The 16167-nt window shown below is 40.2% G+C and overlaps 1 protein-coding gene across 5 annotated transcripts in view; it reads left to right on the forward strand.

Annotated features, from left to right (window-relative positions):
• Positions 1 to 16167, forward strand: part of ANKS1B (ankyrin repeat and sterile alpha motif domain containing 1B) — a 1161043-nt gene that overhangs the window by 386470 nt on the left and 758406 nt on the right. For all 5 annotated transcript variants that reach the window (XM_055576264.1, XM_055576282.1, XM_055576254.1 and 2 more), the window contains exon 10: positions 9358 to 9523. In XM_055576264.1, the coding sequence (XP_055432239.1) occupies positions 9358 to 9523 (166 nt within the window). The remainder of the gene's footprint in view (positions 1 to 9357; positions 9524 to 16167) is intronic.

Here is a 16167-nt window from a genome sequence, read left to right on the forward strand (position 1 = left end):
CTTAGCGACATGTTTAGAATTTTGGGACAAACCAGTAGTCCCTCAGACCTCAGAAAAGGGCTAGCAAAGACCAAGGCAGAGAACACAGTCTTAGGCATGCTACCATTATCAGAATTCAAGCTCAGAAATAAGTCTGGGATTCAGGAACCAGGCATTTGAATAAAGATAGAGGCAAAATATCAAGAAAAAAGCAAAAGCTGCTAACTAAATTGGAGCCAAATTCTGCTAGGCTGGGTACAATCGAACCTTGAAAAGTGAGTCACCAACTGTTGGACTTCAATTCTTTAAATCTCTTTGGTCCATTTCCAGGATTTACCATAAAGAGTGCTTTGGCAATAAACCTGTATAGCAAAATCCAAACTTCCCACAGTAAGGAAATAGCTTGCAAAGGCTAAGAGGTGGCAGGGTTAGGTATAACCTAACAATGAGCAGTTTCCTCTTTCCTTTAGTTCTGGCAATAAAGATCTTGTCATAGTCCTTTTTTCTGTGATGCAGTAGTACGAACACTATAGTTACTGATATAAGACCTAGGTTGTAGCCCTAAAACTTCCATTAACCAGATGTTAGTTAATATTGGACAGCTAATAATTCCAAGCCTTAGTTTCTGAATGGGGATCATAGTAACACTGGGAGGGCTGTTCAGTTCAGTTCAGTTGCTCAGTCGTGTCCAGCTCTTTGTGACCCCACGGACTGCAGCACGCCAGGCCTCCCTGTCCATCACCAACTCCCAGAGTTTACTCAAACTCATGTCCATTGAGTCAGTGATGCCATCCAACAATCTCGTCCTCTGTCATCCCCTTTTCCTCCCACCTTCAGTCTTTCCCAGCATCAGGGTCTTTTCAAATGAGTCAGTTCTTCACATCAGGTGGCCAAAGTATTGGAGTTTCAGCTTCAGCATCAGTCCTTCCAATGAATATTCAGGACTGATTTCCTTTAGGATGAACTAGTTGGATCTCCTTGCAGTCCAAGGGACTCTCAAGAGTCTTCTCCAACACCACAGTTCAAAAGCACCAATTCTTCACCCCATCAAATCAATCCAATCCCAAAGAAAGGCAATCCAAAAGAATGCTCAAACTACTGCACAATTGCACTCATCTCACATGCTAGTAAAGTAATGCTCAAAATTCTCCAAGCCAGGTTTCAACAATATGTGAACCGTGAACTTCCAGATGTTCAAGTTGGTTTTAGAAAAGGCAGAGGAACCAGAGATCAAATTGCCAACATCACTGGATCATGGAAAAAGGAATAGAGTTCCAGAAAAACATCTATTTCTGCTTTATTGACTATGCCAAAGCCTTTGACTGTGTGGATCACAACAAACTGTGGAAAATTCTGAAAGAGATGGCAATACCAGACCACCTGATCTGCTTCTTGAGAAATCTTTATGCAGGTCAGGAAGTAACAGTTAGAACTGGACGTGGAACAACAGACTGGTTCCAACTAGGAAAAGGAGTATATCAAGGCTGTATATTGTACCCTGCTTATTTGACTTATATGCAGAGTACATCATGAAAAATGCTGGGCTGGAAGAAGCACAAGCTGGAATAAAGATTGCCAGGAGAAATATCAATAACCTCAGATTTGCAGATAACACCAACCTTATGGCAGAAAGCGAAGAAGCACTAAAGAGCCTCTTGATGAAAGTGAAAGAGGAGAGTGAAAAAGTTGGCTTTAAACTCAACATTCAGAAAAATAAGATCATGGTATCTGATCCCATCACTTCATGGCAAATAGATGGGGAAACAGTGGCTGACTTTATTTTTTTAGGGCTCCAAAATCACTGCAGATGGTGACTGCAGCCATGAAATTAAAAGACGTTTACTCCTTGGAAGAAAAGCTATGACCAACCTAGATAGCATATTAAAAAGCAGAGACATTACTTTGCCGACAAAGGTCCATCTAGTCAAGGCTATGGTTTTTCCAGTAGTCATGCATGGATGTGAGAGTTGGACTATAAAGAAAGCTGAGCAGCAAAAAATTGATGGTTTTGAACTGTGGTGTTGGAGAAGACTCTTGAGGGAGGCTGTTATGAGAGCTAAATGATAATCATCTGACTAATGAAACATTTACTTTTCAGGCTGTAAAAACTTCATAAATAGTAATTTGCTATTCTTCTTACAGTGGTTTGAATCTGTGATAGTTTTTGAATGATATTATTTCAGATTTCATTAATTCAACAAATGTTTAATAAATGAAGAGAGCTCCCTTGCAGCAAGTTGGAAACGCACATTCTTGCATCCCGCCCTTGACTACTGAATCTGAAGTTCTTTAAGAGTAGGGCCTGGCCATGTCTGCTTTGACAACTCTCCAAACAACCCTGCCACCTGTGAGAGGGCTAGGCTGCATCCCCAGAGGTTGTGATGAAATGGCTGAGGGTGCAGCCTGGGCACTGGGATTTGGAAAGCTCCCTGTGACTCTCCTGTTGTCAAGGTCAGCAGACACCCTTCTGGGGGCAGACACCTCTCTGGAGCCAGACACGTGCAGTCCAATAGATGCTTCTGCAGCCATAAAAGTGCCAAGTCTGCATAGTCGAACGTGGGAGCCACCATGCAGCCACTGAGCCCCTGAAATGAAAGCAAGGAGCTAAATTCAAATTGTATTTAATTAATTTAAATCTAAACAGTTGTAGGTGGCTGCCATCTAGGACAGTACAGTCCTAAAGCCACAGAAGGTTTCCCTGGTGGCTCAGTGGTAAAGAATCCACCTGCCAATGCAAGAGATGTTGGTTTTTTCCCTGGGCTGGAAAGATTCTCCTGGAGGATATGGCAACTCACTCCAGTATTCTTGCCTGGGAAATCCCATGGACAGAGGAGCCTGGTGGGCTACAGTCCATAGTCACAAAAGAGTCGACAGGACTTGGTGACTAAACAACAACAGTTTCAGATTTCATTAATTCAACAAATGTTTAGTAAGTGCATACTACATGAAAAAAAATGTTTTGCTGTGGTCTTTACTGGCTTCCCTGGTGGCTCAGAAGGTAAAGAATCCTCCTGCAATGTGGGAGACCTGGATCTGATATCTGGGTTGGGAAGATCCCCTGGAGAACGGAAAGGCTATCCACTCCAGATTTTTGCCTGGAGAATTCCATAGACAGAGGAGCCTGTCAGGCTACACTTTCATTTTTGAGCTTCCCAGGTGGCGCTCGGAGAAGGCAATGGCACCCCACTCCAGTACTCTTGCCTGGAAAATCCCATGGACGGAGGAGCCTGGTAGGCTGCAGTCCATGGGGTCGCTAGGAGTCAGACACGACTGAGCGACTTCACTTTAACTTTTCACTTTCATGCACTGGAGAAGGAAATGGCAACCCACTCCAGTGTTCTTGCCTGGAGAATCCCAGGGACGGGGGAGCTGCCGTCTATGGGGTCGCACAGAGTCGGACACGACTGAAGCGACTTAGCAGCAGCAGCAGGTGGCGCTAGTGGTAAAGAACCTGCCTGCCAATGCAAAAGATGTAAGAGACACAGGTTTGATCCCTGGGTCGGGAAGATCCCCTGGAGAAGGGCATGGCAACCCACTTCAGTATTCTTGCCTGGAGATTCCTGTGGACAGAGGAACCTGGCAGGCTACAGTCCATGGGATTGCAAAGAGTTGGACACAACTGAAGCGACCTGGAACTCAGCACTTGCCTCTATAGTTCTTTAATCTAGTCAAGGAATCAGGCCTTGAAATACTAACTGAAATGATAGCTATTTTATGTATTTCTTTTTTAGCATGCATTCGTAGAGTCCTACTATGCAGGTGGCACATTTTTAGGTGCTAGACAAGGTCTTCAGTTATTAGCACCATCATCTTACATTAATGGGATTATATTTCCCCTTTAGTTCATTCTTCCAGATCTTGTTATTTTAATGAGTTTACTCTCTGGATAATTAATGCATTGAATGTAATCATTCAGCATAGAAATTCTAAGATATTATGAAAGACCATATTAAATACTTAAAAAGAATCAATATGTACTATGACTAGAACATTTTATGTTTCTTTCATCAGATAAAGTTATGATGAAATGAAATGAATTTATTTTGACCTGACTTTCTATTAGTAACATGGTAATGTTTGAAAGTGAATTAATTATGAGAGGAGCAGGGCTAGAGGCAAGGAGACCAGTTTGGAAGTGTTCTAGCAGTTCAAGTAACAAATAATGGTGACCCAGACCAAGGTGTTAGCAGGGGTAGAGAGAAATGAATGTGTTTGAGGTACAGAATTCAATATTGAATATGGGACTTAGGGAATGACTGGGCATGATGCTGAAAAAGAGTGAGAATGAAGAATTGTCCCCAAGTTGTTTAAGTGACTGGTGTATGGAAGTACTGTTTACTGATAGGAAGCAAAGGAGAGGCAATGATTTGAGAAATTGACAAAAATGTTTAAAGAACTTTTTTGAAAAATAGACATGAGGATAATCATGAATGCTTTGATAAGGATGAATATGCAGAGAGACATATCCTTCCAGATAGTTTAATCAAAGGCTTCCTTAGTGTCTCAGATGGTAAAGAATCTGCCCACAATGCAGGAGACCTGGGTTCGATCCCTGGGTCAGGAAGATCCCCTGGGGAAGAGAATGGCTACGCACTCCAGTATTCTTGTCAGGAGAATTCCATGGACAGAGGAGCATGCTGGGCTATAGCCCATGGGGTTGCAAAGAGACAGACAGTAGGATTGTGGTGCTAGAATAGACTGATATATAGAATAATTAGAAAATCCAGAAACAGATTCAATTATATAAGCATATGGTATATACCTATTGTCACAGGAATTCTACTTCAAAAGATGTGGTTGAGGTGTAAACAGGGATACACGCACAATAATGCTCCCTTAAAAGAAAAACATTAAAATTTCAGTATGGTAAGATTGACTGAGTTATGATCATGTGTATACCGGGACTTAAATTTATTGTGTAGTCATGTACTTGTCCTTGAAACTTGTTCAGAATACATTATTAAAGGAAAATATCAAATCAGAAAACATTACATACCTTTGTGTATATATATATAATATCTTTATATAAATTTTACAGAAAATCTCTTGGACCTTTATCCTACTTGGGGTGGGAAAACACAATGCCCTCCTTTCTTTTCTTAATAACAAAACATCTGGGAAATGTTTAAAAGTCTGTTGTCAGGAGAATGTGTAAATGAATGTGTGGTTATACCTATATGGTGGGTTCTTGCATCACATTGAATATAAATGATATTCAGAAACAGAGTATTGATTGAAAAAAGTCACAGAAGAGCAAGAGCACTTTATATTGTGTGTATGAAGTTCAAACGCATACAGTACAAACCATTTATTCTTTATTGATACTCACTTATATAGATACATTTTCACAACAATGCAGGGAATTATAAACACAAAGTTCAGAACAAGATTTAACCCCAGTTGCCGAGGGAAGGGGTGGGAACAGAAAGGGGAACATAGGATGCGAGCGGCGGGTCTCAGTGGTCATGTTCTGTCTCTTAAACATGGACACATGTGAATTTATTCTATCATTTTATAATATCATATATCGTCTTTCAAGAGATACTTGTCAGGTATTCTGTTGAATACCCGGCTTCTTTTTGGCAATATGAAATATTTGGTTACAAAAGTGCAGCTTTGCTAAAACTATCTCCTTCCCTTGGGGCTCTCACTCTCCATAAGGAGGCCATGTGTGTACTACAGACTTCTATGCCAATGAGAAATAATGGCACTCTCTTAGGAAGATGAAGAGGGTATACTTCATTATTGTTTAAAATAGTTTGTCTTTTCTTTACACACACCCACATGTCCACACACATGGAAGCCATCTGGGAGAATATACACCAAAATGTAGTACTATTAGTTATTTGCGCATGCTGGTTTTCATGTGATATTTTTTCAATTTCTTTATATTTTTTAATATTTCTTTAATAAATGTACATTTAATTTACTAACTCATCCTGTGTGGTTAAATTTCAAAGTTGTTTTCAATACTTTTAAAATCCTCATAATCCTTTATAAATATAGTAAAAGTCCAGCCTAACCAAATCCATGAAAAATAGATTGTTTGGATTAATTTAATTTTGAGATGAACTAGGGTTTAAGCTGGGGCTTTCCTGGTGGTTCAATGGTAAAAATCCACCTGTCAATGCAGGAGATGTGGGTTCAATCCCTGGTCAGGAAGATCCCTTGGAGAAGGAAATGGCAACCCATTCCAGTATTCTTGCCTGGAAAATCCCATGGACAGAGATGCCTGGTGGGCTACAGTCCAAGGGGTCGCAAAAGAGCTGAATATAATTTGGTGACTAAACAACAAGGTTTAAGCTAGAGACTGTCTTCATAGACTCATTACAATCTCATTGAATCTCACTTTTTTCACTTTTGATATTCAAAGCAGTAAACAATAATAAGGAAGACAGAGAAGTAAAGTAATTTACATCTTTAAAAAGCATTATCCTTTTCCTTTTCCTAACTGGTACCTGGACTTGTTTAAAATGATGTTCGAGACTGTTCAGCTGACCAATAAGTATTTACTGAAGACCCATTATGTGGCAGGAGTTATATTAGATTCTGGGGATAGAATGTGAATGAGAAAAATTCTAGCTCTCATAGAGCTTACAGTCACCTGGTGTAGTCATTGTACAGTATCTTTTATACATAATTTTATCAGTAACTAAGCATTTCCACTTATGAGGAGTTCATTGTGTTGCTTTCTAGTGCTATCTTTTAGCTAATTATTTTATCAGTGCACATCCATTTTAGAAGATAAGCAATATTATTAATTCACAGAAAATTGTTTTTTGTGTTGATCCAAATTTGCCCTCCTTGACTAATAAACATTTTTCTTTATTCTGCCTCAAAGAACTTTAGAATAAATCTACCACAGCCTCTTATACCCTTTCCCACTCTGTGGGAAGCTCGTGAGGGATAGCCTTTCAAATATATTGAGATAACTATTACGTGGCTGTACGACTTCTCTGGGATAGAACACTGCAGTTCCTTTCATCATTTCTTCTGTGACATGGTTTTTAAATCATATACCATCCTGATTGCTTTCCTCTGGATGCTTTCAACTTTGTCACCCTTTGTTGTTAGAAATAAATTACTCCCAATTTCCTGCTTTCAATAGAGTAGAGTGAGCATAATTGACTCTTTGATGTGCGAGGGTCTGGTATGGTCTGAAAGCAATTACTCTGACCTTGAATACTTACTCTACATACTGTAAGTGTCATTAAAGAAAAAAATAGGAGCTTGTACTAAACCTTTACCAATCCTTGGATATATATTGGAAGCTTTTTTGAAAATGAGTTTATTTTTTCATTTGTTTCTTTCTTTTGATAATGAAGTATGGTTTATAAAGGTAATATATATCAAAAGTAAATCTAATTAATTGTCAAATTTATCATGCAGATAATCTGTTTTCCTTTTCTGGTAAACTACAAACTTTCTGAGCGCAAGGATTACGTCTTACTCATTTTTTAAACATTTCCAGAGATTAGCATAATTCTAAATGTATATGATAGATGCTCAATAAATATTTGCTGACCATTAATGCCTTGTATCAAAGAAGGCAATGGCACCCCACTCCAGTACTTTTGCCTGGAAAATCCCATGGACAGAGGAGCCTGGTGGGCTGCAGTCCATGGGGTCGCTAGAGTTGGACACGACTGAGTGACTTCACTTTTACTTTTCACTTTCATGCATTGGAGAAGGAAATGGCAACCCACTGCAGTGTTCTTGCCTGGAGAATCCCAGGGATGGGGGAGCCTGGTGGGCTGCCGTCCATGGGGTTGCACAGAGTTGGAGACGACTGAAGCGACTTAGCAGCAGCAATGCCTTGTATGGGTTTCCCTTGTGGGTCAAATAGTGAAAAATCTGCTGGCAATGCAGTAGACCCAGGTTTGATCCCGAGTCAGGAAGATCCCTTGGAGAAGGGAATAGCTACCCACTCCTGTATTCTTGACTGGAGAATTCCATGGACAGAGGAGCCTGGTGGGCTACAGTCCATAGGATCTCAAAGGTGGAGAATGAGTGACAAACACACACATACACGCTCTCTCTCACACACACAAATACACAATGCCTTGTACAATATTTAAAGATATTATAAGATGAAATGAATTCCAATTTTTAGAATATATTGAAGAATCAGCAATATAGAATAAGACCTTCAGTCAGTTTAGTTCAGTTGCTTAGTCGTGTCCAACTCTTTGTGACCCCATGAATCGCAGCACGCCAGGCCTCCCTGTCCATCACCAACTCCCGGAGTTCACTCAGACTCACATCCATCAAGTCAGTGATGCCATCCAGCCATCTCATCCTCTGTCGTCTCCTTCTCCTCCTGCCCCCAATCCCTCCCAGCATCAGAGTCTTTTCCAATGAGTCAACTCTTCGCATGAGGTGGCCAAAGTACTAGAGTTTCAGCGTTAGCATCAGTCCTTCCAAAGAACACCCAGGGCTGATCTGCTTTAGGATGGACTGGTTGGATCTCCTTGCAGTCCAAGGGACTCTCAAGAGTCTTCTCCAACACCACAGTTCAAAAGCATCAATTCTTCGGCGCTCAGCTTTCTTCACAGTCCAACTCTCACATCCTAACCTGAAAAGAGTAACCTTGGTATATTAACAGTATTCACAAAGGAAGTGTGTTGGGTGGGAACACATTCACTTCTAAATGACTGAAAACCAGTTAGCAATGACTCGAACAAGAAGAAACTTTAATAATTGCTTAAGAAGCCTGAAGAAACTGGTCCTGAAACTATCTGAGCAACTCAATGATATTATCAAGGTCCCAGGCTTTTAAAAAATCCTGCTGTTGTCATTCTTGACCAGTTGTCTTTTTGAGGTAAGAGGCTTACTGCCTTATGGTTACAACTTGCCTATTCTTGCCCCAAACATCAAACCTGCACCCAGAGAGAGGAAACTGAGGATGGCCAAAACTCTGCAAAAGCCTCTTTGCATATCTTTTTTCTCTGGGGAAAGAATATTTTTAAAGAAGCCTCCCAGCAAATTTCCCTTTGTATCTAATGGGTCAAAAACTGAGACATATGGCTATCTCTAGGAAGCAGGCAAAGGAGAAGAGTCTTGGAAATGACTGCTGATTAAACAACTGTTTATACCACAAGTAGAAAATACACATATTTTATAAAAAAAGAGATCATGACTTGAAATCAAGAACTTTAGTGATAACTTCAGGGGAACCAAATTACAAGGACCTTTCTAAAAAGATCACTGGTATTATTGGGGTTACACAATTGCATAACTTATTCAAATAGATGAATCATCACCTCTCAATCACTTTTAGAAGAACTGACGAACCTTATTATCTTTTCTAGTTTTTATAAATTAAACAGGCTGTGTCTTTATCACAAAGCTATTTTTATTTTTTCTCCTTCCTTTCAGGAGTCCTATCCAAAGAAGAGGAATTACACTATGGAAATTGTACCATCTGCCTCTCTGGATACATTTCCTTCAGAAAATGAGAATTTTCTATGTGATCTCATGGACACAGCAGTTACAAAGAAGCCTTGCTCCTTAGAAATTGCAAGGGCCCCTTCTCCAAGAACTGGTAATGTTTCTTACTAACATGGACCAATTCAGTTTACGTGCTTGTATATTTGAAGATGTATCATTAGTATTTTGATGTCCCACAATATTTTTAAAAATGAAAGGGCCCCGATATAGTGATAAGGATTTTTTTTTTCATCTTGAAGTGAGTCCAGGTAAGTTGGAGCATTTTTTATGTGAATGCTCTTAATTTCTTGGCAAGAGCTCTCATGGAGGTGGTACTGCCATGGTGAAGACACTCTGAAACCTTTTAATAGTGAAAAACATTCTAGGTCAGATACAAAGCTTTGGGTCCTTCAGAGTCTCATAGCAAATTTGGTAGCAAGAATCTTTAAGTATAGTTTCTTGCATCCTGTCTGCTTCCAGGTTATCAAAGTATACTCAGCTGCTTTGTGTATTTTATTTCTTTTATGGTATTTTCAGATCCATTACTTTATTTATTAGCATTATAAACTGGTGAACAAGATGAACAAATATGCCCATTTTACTGATGAGGAAATTGAAGCTAAGTGTCTTATTTAATATCAATACTCTGGGGGGCCTTTGCTTGAACATGAGTTTTTGTTTGTCATCATGCTTGCTTTCTATTCCTTTGCCACTGCCTCTGAGTGAAGAATGCAAAGTAGTTACATGAACGCTAATGGGAGAGGAGAGCTTCAAGTGAGTGGTCAGGATATTCAAGGTTGCAAAGAAATTGTAGAATTTCTGAGGAGAGGCTTTGTTTATTTGTTTGTTTGACAATCCAGTTTCTGCCTGTCTTTGAAAAGTAAGTTTAAGAAATGATGTGATAAAACTAGATTTTTAAAAGCTAACAGTGAGATACTCAGAAATGCAGAAGAAGGAAAAGGGAGTGGAGAATACAGATTACCCTTTGAAGAGGATTAGGAAAAAAGCTAAAATGCTAACATGAGAAGAAAGTGGTATGAGGGAGAAATGGCTAGTTTATTTTAGGATAAGTAAGACTTGGTCAAGTTTAGAAGTTGGGGGAGTTTGCTGATGGAGAACAAGAGACTGAAGACAAAGAGTAAAAAGAGAAAACTGATGGGTATAAATTAAGACTGAGGTAGTCTAAGAAAGCACAACCATTGCTTCTCTTAGAACAAAAAATAAAGCATTATGACTACAGAGAAAGCCTGATATATGTATGTCCTGCTGCTGCTAAGTCGCTTCAGTCGTGTCCGACTCTGTGAGACCCCATGGACTGCAGCCCACCAGGCTTCTCTGTCCATGGGATTCTCCAGGCAAGAACACTGGAGTGGGTTGCCATTTCCTTCTCCAATGCATGAAAGTGGAAAGTGAAAGTGAAGTCACTCAGTCGTGTCTGACTCTTAGCGACCCCATGGACTGCAGCCCACCAGGCTCCTCCATCCATGGGATTTTCCGGGCAACAGTACTGGAGTGGGGTGCCATTGCTTTCTCCCTATGTATGTCCAGATGGGTTCAATTTCTGAGTAATGCAAGGGTTATTGACTGAAAAGAAGAGTTAAATGTTGAGAAGGGTTAAAGTAAAATTCAGAAATACTATTTTAAATGACTGGCTATGGAATTTTATAGAAGTGAACAAGTAGGTTTTTGAGAAGTACCGAGGCCACGCATGCATATGTGCATGCCCAGTCATGTCTGACTCTTTGCAACCTTGTGAACTGTAATCCACCAGGCTCCTCTGTCCATGGAGTTTCCCAAGCAAGAATACCGGAGTGGGTTGCCATTTCCTTCTCCAGGGGATCTTCCTGACCCAGGGATCGAACCTGCATCTCTTACATCTGCTGAATTGGCAGGCAGATTCTTTACCACTGAGCCACCTGGGAAGCCCAGGGTGTTGTATGAATCATAAGAATGTGGAAGGAAGATTTTTGCATGAGGTCAGAGCATAATCATGAAAATAGTTAAGGTTTATTGAGCATTTACTGGTACTAGATACTATTATAAGTGCTTTATATGCATTATTTCCTGTAATTCTTAAAATGCTACAAGATAATAATACCATGATTCCCATTTTATAGAAGAGGAACATGAGGCAGGGAAATATTAGGTAACCTCCCAAGGTTACCGGAGAAGGCAATGGCACCCCACTCCAGTACTCTTGCCTGGAAAATCCCATGGACAGAGGAGCCTGGTGGGCTGCAGTCCATGGGATTGCGAAGAGTCGGACACGACTGAGTGACTTCACTTTCACTTTTCACTTTTATGCACTGGAGAAGGAAATGGCAACCCACTCCAGTGTTCTTGCCTGGAGAATCCCAGGGACGGGGGAGCCTGGTGGGCTGCTGTCTATGGGATCGCACAGAGTCAGACATGACTGAAGAGACTTAGCAGCAGCAACTTAGCAGCCAAGGTTACATGTTAACAATGGATGATTCTGGGACTTGAACTTGGGTTGTCCCCTTATACTCTTAAATGCTATGTTAATTACACTACTACATTATATTAAGAGCTAAAATGGAATAGAAAGTGTGAACCAAGTAGTGAAATCCTCAAGAAATGTGGAGTTATGCCTGGAAATCCATATATGGTAACAATAAAGTCAGGAAAAGTATCTTATAATAGGGTAGCATAATCTTCAGATGAGCAGATTAGATGAAGGTAGAATAGTGAGTGACTCAGAAGCAGTCATGGAGAGTGAAGACAATGCTGAGAGATGATAAGAATGAAACTCGAAAAGAATGAAAAATCTTCTGTAGGAGAGGTCATAGGGGAAAATAGTGGGGAAATCAGGAGTAAAGTTCAGTTAATGTAGAAATATATATATATATATATATATATGCACACATATATATACACACACACATATGAATTTCATATATATATATATGAAAATTTAAAAGAGCTTTAATTAGGGAATAGAGGTAGAGTGTTATGTTAGGGGTGGTGGAAGCAGGAATGAAAGCATTATTTATTCATTAAATAATAGAAAACTAGTCGACTTCCTTCACTTGCAAGGCACTTTGCTGCATGCTGAGGAGGATACAGGGATGAAAAATAAATGGACCCAGGTTTTAAAATTAATTAGGCTCAGAACAATTTTCCTGCTGAAAAAGAAAAAAAAAAAAACCAGCATGCTGGATAAAAATACAGAAAAGGAAGACTTAAAAGCATCAAAAAGGCGACAGGAAAATTATGTAAAGTAAATAACATTTAAATAAGGAACATCTTCTCATCAGTATACTGTTGCTAAGTCGCTTCAGTCATGTCCGACTCTGTGCGACCCCATACACAGCAATGCACTAGGCTCCCCCATCCCTGGGATTCTCCAGGCAAGAACACTGGAGTGGTTTGCCATTTCCTTCTCCAATGCATGAAAGTGAAAAGTGAGTGAAGTTGCTCAGTCGTGTCTGACTCTTCGCAACCCCATGGACTGCAGCCTACAGGCTCCCCGGTCCATGGGATTTTCCAGGCAAGAGTACTGGAGTGGGTTGCCATGGCTTTCTCCGACAATAATTGGGCCAATACATTGGTGAAGGTGGGAAGCCAGTGGAGCATTAAAATCACTTTTGTCCTGAGAGAATTTGCTGAACCTGCTATTAAACTTCAGTCCTCAAGTCCTCTATATGTTTGTGTACAGAAAGCAAATCTCTGTGTATGCTCAGCATGTGAACTCTAATAGGAAATCCTTCCTCCATAGACCTAGAGCTACAAGGGCTACACTCTCACAGTAATCAGAAATAATTCTGTCTCATAACATTCATTCTAAGACTGCAAGATCTGCTAAGATGATTTTTTATGAGCAGAACAAGGAGAAAAATTCCTGAGGTGTTATAATCATAAGCTGGTCCTTACACAGATTTTCACCCAAAACATATCATCCATGTAGTCTGCAAAATATCAGTCCATGAATTTAATTTATGGTAATACCCTCAGTCATCAAGCAGAAGCAAAAGTAAACCATCTAGAGAGGAATGTAAATTACCTGTCTCAGTTGTGTCCGATTCTTTGTGACCCCATGGACGGCAGCATGCCAGGCTTCCCTGTCCATCACCAACTCTTGGAGCTTGCTCAAACTCATGCCCATTGAGTTGGTGATGCCATCCAACCATCTCATCCTCTACTGTCCCCTTCTCTTCCTGCCTTCAATCTTTCCCAGCATCAGGGGTCTTTTCAAATGAGTCAGTTCTTCACATCAGGTGGCTAAAGTATTGGAATTTCAGCTTCAGCATCAGTCCTTCCAATGAGTATTCAGGACTGATTTCCTTTAGGTTTGACTGATTTTATCTTTTTGCAGTCCAAGGGACTCTCAAGAGTCTTCTCCAACACCACAGTTCAAAAGCATCAATTCTTCGGTGCTCAGCTTTCTTTATGGTCCAACTCTCACATCCATACATGACTACTAGACTGCTGAATTATCTCTGTAGGCCCTAAGTAATTCCTATAAATACTTTTCTGATTAAGATGATCAGTTTGCAATCATTAAGCCTAGAAGAAAAAGACCCCCAATCAGAAATCAACAGAAATAAGGAAGAACAAATACACACCTGAAAAGACTTCAGATGTTGGAATTATTAGATACAGACTATAAAATGACCATGTTATTATAGATAAGACATAAGGTTGAAAGTGTTTTGAGGTATAGAAACCATAAAAAAATGACCTAGCATATTTGAGAGGGAAAAACAAAACTTTTATAAGTTAAAAAAACACACACACAAAGAAAAACAACCCCAAATTTAAACCTCAGTGGACGAGTGGAACAGCAGATTAAACTCAGTTGAGGAGAGATTTAGTGAGCTGGAAACGAAGTCAGAAGGATTTTTCAGAATTTTGAATAGAGGTACAAAATGATAAGAAAATATACATGTTAAAGAGAAGCTAAGACACTTAGAAGATACACCAAGAAATTCTGACTTGTCTGACCAAAGGGGAGGAGAGAGAATGGGGCAAAAGCAGTATATTCAAAGAGCTAATTTTCCAAAAAGGCACAGGCTTGCCCTATATTTACAAGGAAGCAGACAAGTGAGTAGTTAATTTCAACAGAATATGATAAGTGCTAAGATAATACTACACTAAAAGTGCTTTGGGAGCTGAAAAGAGGAACACAACACCACCTGGGTGCTTGAGGAAGAGTTCATAAAGGAAATGGTGTCCGTGTCAGTTATCTATTGCTATGCGATAAGCCACCCGAAGCCTACTGAGCTAGTGGAATATCAGTCATTTATTTTGCTCAAAATCTGCAAGTTTTGCAGAGTTCATTTGACAGGACAGCTTGTCTGTGCCAGATGATATGAGCTGGGGCGGCACAACTGAGAGAAAGAGGACTCACTTTCAAAATGGGTCGCTTACATGGCTGGCAAGTTGGCAATGACTGAGAACTGGGCTAATGCTATGGGCTGTTGGTCTTGTTTATTCTTCATGGACTGCTTGGGTTTTCCTTTGACAAACTGACTGGATTCTGAGAGTGGGCATTCCAAAAGAACCATGTGGAAGTTGTATCATTTTTATTACTTAGCCTTAGAAGTTCCCATTATCACTTATACTAATAGTCCCAAGTCCTGTCACTTCATGGCAAATAGATGGGGAAACAATGAAAACAGTGAGAGACTTTATCTTTTTGGGCTCCAAAATCACTTCAGATGGTGACTGCAGCCATGAAATTAAAAGATGCTTGCTCCTTGAAAGAAAAGCTATGACCAACCTAGAAAGCATATTTAAAAGGAGAGACATTACTTTGCCAACAAAGGTCCATCTAGTCAAAGCTATGGTTTTTCTAGTACTCATGTATGGATGTGAGAGCTGGACTATAAAGAAAGCTGAGCGCTAACATATTGATGCTTTTAAACTGTGGTGTTGGAGAAGACTCTTGAGAGTCCCTTGGACTGCAAGGAGATCAAGCCAGTCAAACCTAAAGGAAATCAGTCCTGAATACTCATTGGAAGAACTGATGCTGAAGCTGAAACCCAATACTTTGACCACCTGATGTGAAGAACTGACTCATTTGAAAAGATCCCTGATGCTGGGAAAGATTGAAGGTGGGAGGAGAAGGGGGTCAACAGATGGTTGGATGGCATCACTGACTTGATGGACATGAGTTTGAGTAAGCTCCGGTAGTTGTTGATGGACCTGGAAACCTGACGTGTTGCAGTTCATGGGGAGGCAAAGAGTCAGAGCCGACTGAGCGACTGAACTGAACTGATAGTCCCAAGTCTACCAGATTCAAGGGGAGAGAATATGAATCCTACTTCTTGATGGAAGGAGTGTCAAAGTCACTCTGTAATAAGAGAATATAGGATGGAAGATACTTTTGCTGTCCTTTTTAGAAAATAAGATCTGCCACAGTCTTCCCTCTAGTCACTATGATTTGTATCCTTTTCCTGGATGCCCAAACATCAGCCCTTTACTGCATGAACTCCTGGTCTAGGTTTAGGTATATATGGGTCTTCCTGGTGCAGTTCTTACAGTATAGGTCCTTAACCTTTTCTCTTGGCAGTGATGACCTAGGAACTAAACAGACAAATTACCACTCTCCTCTCCTACACACCCAACATTTAAGACGGGGAAAGGTGTAGGAAAACCACAATTGACACTCCCATTCAAACACAGGGAAAATAGGCCACACAGACATCTCTAGTTTGTGGCAATTCTGAAGGTAATCAAGCACAGTTCCTTGATTAAGCCTAGTACAATGAAGTAGTGATTGTTTTCTGTGTCTCTTGG

This window comes from Bubalus kerabau, chromosome 1 (genome assembly GCF_029407905.1).
Source record: "Bubalus kerabau isolate K-KA32 ecotype Philippines breed swamp buffalo chromosome 1, PCC_UOA_SB_1v2, whole genome shotgun sequence".
NCBI classification, from domain to species: Eukaryota; Metazoa; Chordata; class Mammalia; order Artiodactyla; family Bovidae; genus Bubalus; species Bubalus kerabau.